This window comes from Lutra lutra, chromosome 7 (genome assembly GCF_902655055.1).
Source record: "Lutra lutra chromosome 7, mLutLut1.2, whole genome shotgun sequence".
Taxonomy (NCBI): Eukaryota; Metazoa; Chordata; class Mammalia; order Carnivora; family Mustelidae; genus Lutra; species Lutra lutra.
Window position 1 is genome coordinate 30,520,971 of NC_062284.1, and position 7,471 is coordinate 30,528,441.

Sequence of the window (7,471 nt, forward strand, 5' to 3'; positions counted from 1 at the left end):
GGGGAATGAAGCCAGCCCTTCGGCGCCTCTGGCCTTCCGGCCCCGGTGACCTCAGGGCTGGGGTCGCCCTGCTTCTCACGCGAGCCCGGACTCAGTAACCCCGGGGAAAGAGGTCATCACAAGGCAGCCCCGCCCCGCCTGCCAGGTCCCCGTCAACTACTAGCAAGAGGGAGGCACTTGCAAGCCCAGTGTCCTGGGGATGCAAAAATTAGGGTGAGGGGTTACCGCACCCGGGTCTGGAGGGCTTCCCATACCGTGTCTTTGGGCGGTTTGGGGACTTCTTCAAATCCCCACCTCAGGTGGGGTCTGCGCTGTCCGTGGGGACCTTGAAACTGGGGTCTCAAGTATCCCCAGCCATCTCCCCTTTTCCTGCTGGCACTTGGATGACGAGTCCCCATAGTGAGTTCTAACCTGTCCCTGAGTTCCCCGAACCCAGTCTAACCCCCACTTCCCATCTCCCGTTCCTCCCCTCTATCCCCTCTATCCTAGAGCAACCCCCTCTTCAGTCCGCCCCTCCCTCTGCCTAGCTCCAGGGGGTGTGGCCAAGCGCTCCAGCTGTTTATAAAGGTGGAAGCGCTTTTCACCCTCATCCTGAAGGTGACAGTTCCTAGGAGCCTTCCCTGATCTTCTTTGGGGTCTCTGGCTTAAGAGACCACTCGTCCCAGCTCACTTCAGTACCTCCTCACAGCCGCAGGTGAGTGCTGGGGACTTCTGGCTTGCCCTTTCCCTCCCAACAGCAAGAACATTTTGATGCCTCTTAGGTTTTCCTAGGTGGCCGCTGACCTGGCACCTCAAAAAAGGAGGCTAAGAGCGTCCTTAGTGACCAGGCACTCCATCTCCATAGTGGGAAGACTGAGGCCAGGGGAATAACAGGAATTAGCCAAGGTCCCACAGCTAGTGTCAGAATTCTAGATTTTCCATGGGCTCCCTTCAAGGACTCCGGGATTCAGCCTTCAGTTCCATTCCCACTGACTCTCTGAAAGCCCTCTGGGCTTCCCCATCAGGGTCACCTGGGAGGCTGGAATATGTATACCGTATACCACTGCGGGAGGCAAGAATGATGTGCAGCACCTTGTTCAAGCTGTGTGAGGAGGGGGGCTTCTCCCTGGGTGGACAGGTTGGATGGAGGGGCAGGTTGGGCTCTTATCTGTTGTACCTTGCCTTATCTAAAAGCTACCCCTGGCTGTCTCAACCCTCCCACCCCCAAGGCCTCGCTTGTCAGACCCAAGATGTGCTGGCTAGGACAAGAGATGCTGATCTGAATGGGAGTCCTGGGCACTGCCCAGGGCCCCTCCGTATCCCACTAACTGCCTTCTCTGTCCTGTGCTCGGGGGCAGTCTATGGGAGAGCCCACCGAGAGTTGGACTGTCAGTCCCTGAAAACTCACCAGTCACATCTTTCTTGGCCTCTTACTGTTGTGCTAAGGCTGGAGGTCATCTGGGCACCCCGTGTGCCGAAGGGAAACCATGGCACCCCAAGACCTGTCCCTACGTCACTCAGGGAGTCAGGGCTTGAAGGATCCAGCTCCTCCAGGAGGCCTCCCTAGACAGATGGCTGTATAAGGTAGGACCCAGGCAATCTCCCCATCTTGGGAAGTTCTGTGGGGAAACCAGGATTCAGATGGGGAGGCTCCCCAGGTCAGATCTGGATTTTCTCTTTTCTGAGATCTAACTGAGCCTCCTGAATCAAAGATCATATTCCCACCTCCACCCCAAGTGATATAACTGCCAGAAAGGCAAGATGACAAGTCCAAGGCCTGTGGACTTGGAATGGGGAAACCTGGAGCTCCTCATCTCCAGTCCGGGACACGTGGCAGGAGCCCCAGTCAGAGGCCCATGTCTTGAAGAGAATACTCAAGGAATTTGCACACCCTTTCTAGAACAAGCCTAGAGAGAAAGTATTGTCTCCACTTCTGTTAAATTTAGATTGATTCCTAATTTCCCCAATTCCAGTCTAGTGTTTTCTTGCAGCCCTTATCTGGTGGGAGTCTTCCATTTATTCTCTGTTCTCTGGTGACTAGGAAATGGGGGAGGCAATTTCTGTGACCAGGAGCCTCAATGTAGCTTGTCTCTGGTTGCTTTCAAACCCTGGGTCAGTCTGACTCAGAGAGCCTCATGAGGTGGAGTAGTGTGGCTTAGGCAGTGGCCTTGGGGTTCCCTGTCCCTTCCCTATCCTGTCCCAGGGTCTGGTCTGGCAGGATTCCCTAGACCCTGGGATGGAGATATAGAAAATGGAGAGTTCTAGGAGAGAATGTGACCACTCTTCAAAGGGAGGTAGCTGTGACAGGAGCTCCGGAACTTCCTAGGGAACTTTCCCTAAGAGGTCTGAGTCCCAGCTCTGTCACTGAGTGGTGGGTGACTTTAGTCAAGTCAGTGGCCCCTCTGGAGGTCAATGTCCCCAAATGTGAAATGAGCCAAAAGGAGCACATGATCCCTAGTTCTCCTGATATCCTTGTTTCCCCAAGTGAGGTGGATAGTACTCAAGGGGGTTGGTGGTGACGTATGTCGATTATGTGTTTGATAAACATTAGGGGGAAAAAAAATCAAACCTGTACTTTGACACAGATATTTTTGTTTGGGATGATGCTATGTGGGTAGATTTAAAGTTGATTATATTTTATTTTTTTAAGATTTTATTTATTTGTTTGACAGAGATCACAAGTAGGCAAAGAGGCAGGCAGAGAGAGAAGGAAGCAGGTTCCCTGCTGAGCAGAGATCGATGTGATGTGGGGCTCAATCCCAGGACCCTGGGATCATGACCTGAGCCGAAGGCAGAGGCTTTAACCCACTGAGCCACCCAGGCGCCCCTAAAGTTAATTTTAGAAAAGCATAAAATAAGTGACAGTACAGGTGCTATATGAGAATCACAGACTGATGTGTAGAAAACCCTTTTTTAAAAAAATTATTTTATTTTATTTTATTTTATCTTATTTCAGTTTAAGGGGGCTCCACACTGGGCTTAAACTCACAACCCTGAGATCAAGACCTGAGCTGATATCAAGAGTCGGATGCTTAACTGACTGAGCCACCTAGGAGCCCCAAAGAAAAACCTGTTTTAGATAGGTGCAGCAGTGTTCTGGAATTGGGCACTTTGGGTTGGGAGTGTGGATCCAACACTGTGTGACCTTGTGCTAGTTACTTAACCTCTCTGAGCCTCACCGTAGTCTACCTTATAGGCTGTGGCCAGGACTGAATGAATGACTGTGAAATTCTTGGCACATGGCGGCATCTCAGCAAACAGCTTCTCCCATCTTCTCCTCCCCTTCATGTCCAGATAGCTGTTCTGGATAGGAAAATTTCTCCTTTCTTTGACCAGCATGCTGACACTTTAGGACATTGGTTCCTCATATCCCCCCATCTGATATCTTGGTCTTTTCTCCCCACCCTGCCTCTCAGCAGTCATCTGGAGAACTCTACACTGATGATGTCCTCTGTGTCCATACTCTCCATCCCCATCTCGGCCACAGAGTTTCTTCTGGCCTCCTCCGTCTTCTGCCTAGTGCTCTGGGTGGTCAGGGCCTGGCAGCCTCGGGTTCCCAAAGGCCTGAAGAGTCCCCCGGGGCCGTGGGGCTGGCCCTTGCTGGGGAATGTGCTGACCTTGGGGAAGACCCCACACCTGGCGCTAACGAGGCTGAGCCAGCGGTACGGGGACGTGCTGCAAATCCACATTGGCTCCACACCTGTGCTGGTGCTCAGTGGCCTGGACACCATCCGGCAGGCCCTGGTGCGGCAGGGGGACGATTTCAAGGGCCGGCCTGACCTCTACAGCTTCACTTTGGTTACTGATGGCCAAAGCATGTCCTTTAGCCCGGACTCTGGACCAGTGTGGGCTGCACGCAGGCGCCTGGCCCAGAGTGCCCTGAAGAGCTTCTCCACTGCCTCAGACCCGGCTTCCTCGTGCACCTGCTACCTGGAAGAGCACGTGAGCAAGGAGGCAGAGGCCCTCCTCGGCAGGCTGCAGGAGCAGATGGCAGAGGCTGGGCGCTTTGAACCCTACAGATATGTAGTGGTGTCGGTGGCTAATGTCATCTGTGCCATGTGCTTTGGCAAGCGCTATGACCACGATGACCAAGAGCTACTTAGCTTAGTGAATCTGAGTAATGAGTTCGGGGAGGCGGTTGCCTCTGGGAGCCCCATGGACTTCTTCCCCATCCTTCGTTACTTGCCCAGCCCCACCCTGGATTCCTTCAAGGACCTGAATAAGAAGTTCTATAGCTTCATGCAAAAGCTGGTCAAGGAACACTACAGAACATTTGAGAAGGTACTGGCTGGGGAGAGGCAGGTGGCTGTGGGAAGCAGTAGGGTTGGGGCCGGAAGGTCAGAGACAACTGGAGGAGTAGGGGGTTTGGCAGGCTCTCAGGGACTTCGCCCTGGGATTTTGAGGCGAGCGGTTGAGTGGACTCCGTCCTTGGCAGGGAAATAGAACTTTTCCTTGATTGGCCTTTCTATCCTTCCATCAGACAGCAATATTTACTGAATACCCAGTCTGTGCAGGACCCAAGGCCAGTGGTTGTGGGCAACAGAGAGTTAAAAAGCTGTTCTCCTGGCCTCATAGATGACACCTCTGTCTCTGGGGTCCCTTGAATTGGGGCTGCCAGCATTCCAAGGCAGGAGAGAGCCTTAAAGAGGCCCGAGAAGTTGGTCTGGCAACCTTGGGGTGGTGGGGTCACCTCTTGAATGAAGGTGCTAGGGATGTGACGAACCAGGCCTAGTGGAAAGGTAGGCCTGGATTTGGGATCTCGTTCACCTGTGGGCCTTCCCTACCCAGGGCCACATTCGGGATATCACAGACAGCCTGATCGAGCACTGCCAGGAGAAGAGGCTAGATGAAAATGCCAACATCCAGCTGTCTGACGAGAAGATTGTTAACGTTGTCTTGGACCTGTTTGGAGCAGGTATGAGCTACCCCTTCATGCCTTTCCTATGCCCGGATGCCCAGACCTGCCAACTGCTTGAGCTTTCCCTTTGTTCTCCACGGGGCAGGATTTGACACGGTCACAACTGCCATCTCCTGGAGCCTCCTGTACCTGGTGACGAACCCCAGTGTGCAGAAAAAGATCCAGGAGGAGCTGGGTAGGTGGGGGCTTCCTTTGAAGTGCTCAAGGCAGAAGGCCTGGCCAGGTTCTGGGCAGCCCCTTCATGCACATAGTCCTTTTATTTTATTTTGTTGTAAATATTTTGTTTGAGACGGTGAGTGAGAAAGGAGAGCACAAGCTGGGGGAGGGAAGGGGGAGAGGGAGAGGGAGAAGTGGGCTCTCTGCTGAGCAGGGAGCCTGATGCGGGGTTCGATCCCAGGACCCCAAGATCATGACCTGAGCTGAAGGCAGATGCTTAGCAGACTGAGCCACCCAGGCGCCCCACATCGTCCTTTCTGTTCTGCAGACACAGTAATTGGCAGGGCCCGGCAGCCCCGGCTCTCCGACAGGCCCCAGCTGCCCTACATGGAGGCCTTCATCCTGGAGATATTCCGACACGCTTCCTTCGTCCCCTTCACCATCCCTCATAGGTGAGGCCCCATGGATCGACTGGTGTCCCTCCAGTCCGTGCACCCTATCAGGGCCAGTGGGAGGGACCAGTGTGGGAGGCAAGGGGATGTCCTTGTGGTCCTGAGCCTGATTGGACTTCCTTCTTCCCCAGCACTACAAGAGACACAAGCCTCAGTGGCTTTTACATCCCTAAGGGACGTTGTGTCTTCGTGAACCAGTGGCAGATCAACCATGACCAGTAAGTTGAGAGGAGGCAAGGGCAACTCTGCCCTCTCCCGAGCTCCAAACCCTGCTGTCCTCAGGCCACTTGGCCATCCCCTGCCCTTCCAGGCTGGGGTTCAACCCACTGGATGCTTCTGAGCCTCTGGGCTACCACTTTAGCTGCTTCTCTCTGATTACAGGAAGTTCTGGGGTGACCCGTCTGAGTTCCGACCAGAACGATTTCTCACTCTTGATGGCACCATCAACAAGGCACTGAGTGAGAAGGTGATTCTCTTTGGTATGGGCAAGCGGAAGTGCATTGGTGAGACCATTGCCCGCCTGGAGGTCTTTCTCTTCCTGGCCATCCTGCTGCAGCAGGTGGAATTCAGTGTGCCCCAGGGCACAAGGGTGGACATGACCCCCATCTATGGGCTGACCATGAAGCATGCTCGCTGTGAGCACTTCCAAGTGCGGGTACGCACTTAGGGAACTGAGAACCCTGCAGCCTAGACTCTGCCTACCTGGCCTGTCTGGGCAGCCGGGCTGGCCCAGGTCCAGGGGGTGTTCTAAGCCTCAGCCAGAAACCCACAGATATTGGTCTGGCTGGATTTTGCTGTCTGGGCTGCAGGCAAGGCTGAAGGATCATGCCTGCCCACCACCCTGGACATGCTGCTCTGCGTACTGACCATGGACAGTGGGCACAGCAGGAGCCCCAAAGGAGCAGATGGAGCCTTTTGGAATTGTGCTTGAGCCAGGAGGCTTGGTTGGTTTGGGAGGTCCTAAGCCCCTGGAGAGCTTGAGGGAATGCACTAAAAGGCCATAAACCCAGTGGCTGGCTGGCTTTCTGTGAGGGTGGATTGGCTGGAGAAACATTTAGAGCAGGCCACACCGGGGCCTGTCCAATCCCTCTGACACTTGGAAGCTGTCACTAATGAAGGGAAGAAGCATCTTCAGATCTGCTGAGCGATCTGACCACGGGGTTCTGGGCCACTGTGATGCCTTTTGTGTTCTCCCTGCAGGCAGCAACAGGGCTGCCTCCCAGCCTTGGAAGGCCCCTGTTCCTGTCCAGGAGGGGCTGGGGACTTGGACATGTCTAAGAGGAGTAGAGAGCAGAGGGAGGGCCCAGATTCAGACACCAGAGACCAGTTCTCTATGCCCTATATAAAAATGCCTTTTAAAAATGTTTGTACGCAAGAAGCTTTTTTTTTTTTGCCTGCATTTATCATACATAAGAACTTAAGAACAACTTACTGAGTGCAATAGAGAAAAAGTCGAACCCAAGTATCCAGAAATGTGTAAGAAACACCTACCTTGGGGCGCCTGGGTGGCTCAGTGGGTTAAAGCCTCTGCCTTCATCTCAGGTCATGATCCCAGGGTCCTGGGATCGAGCCCCACATCTGGCTCTCTGCTCAGTGGGGAACCTGCTTCCCCCTCTCTCTCTGCCTGCCTCTCTGCCTGCTTGTGATCTCTGTCTGTTAAATAAATAAATAAATCTTAAAAAAAAAAAAAGAAAGAAACACCTACCTAAGCTAAATAAAGATATTATCCAGCACTCCTATTGTGGAAATTTTTTGATTCTTGAGTGAATCCGTCACTCCTCTACCTGCCCAGTCTGAGCCCAGTCTCATGGTGGGTTTTACTCAGGGAGGAAGAAGAGGAAGAGGAGGCAGTGAAGAGGTGAAGCCACGGCTCTCAGACACTCAGCGTCCAGCTGGGGCCCAGGACTACCACCTCACTGCCTTCCTCTAACTGATCACACACCAATGAAGTACATTCTCTAGACCA

At 53.5% G+C, this 7,471-nt stretch overlaps 1 protein-coding gene across 2 annotated transcripts; it reads left to right on the forward strand.

Annotated features, from left to right (window-relative positions):
• Positions 1–545: 545 nt before the first annotated feature.
• On the forward strand, positions 546–6,998 carry LOC125105138 (cytochrome P450 1A1). 2 transcript variants are annotated; one of them, XM_047738282.1, is made up of 7 exons: positions 546–694; positions 3,396–4,260; positions 4,768–4,894; positions 4,983–5,072; positions 5,382–5,505; positions 5,637–5,723; positions 5,887–6,998. In XM_047738282.1, exons 2-7 carry the CDS (start codon positions 3,421–3,423, stop codon positions 6,170–6,172), a joined length of 1,554 nt encoding a protein of 517 aa, XP_047594238.1. In that variant the 5' UTR covers positions 546–694; positions 3,396–3,420; the 3' UTR covers positions 6,173–6,998. The 2 variants fall into 2 exon arrangements, with proteins under 2 accessions (XP_047594238.1, XP_047594239.1); XM_047738283.1 differs by having other exon boundaries at positions 572–694; positions 3,399–4,260.
• The last annotated feature ends 473 nt before the right edge of the window (positions 6,999–7,471 follow it).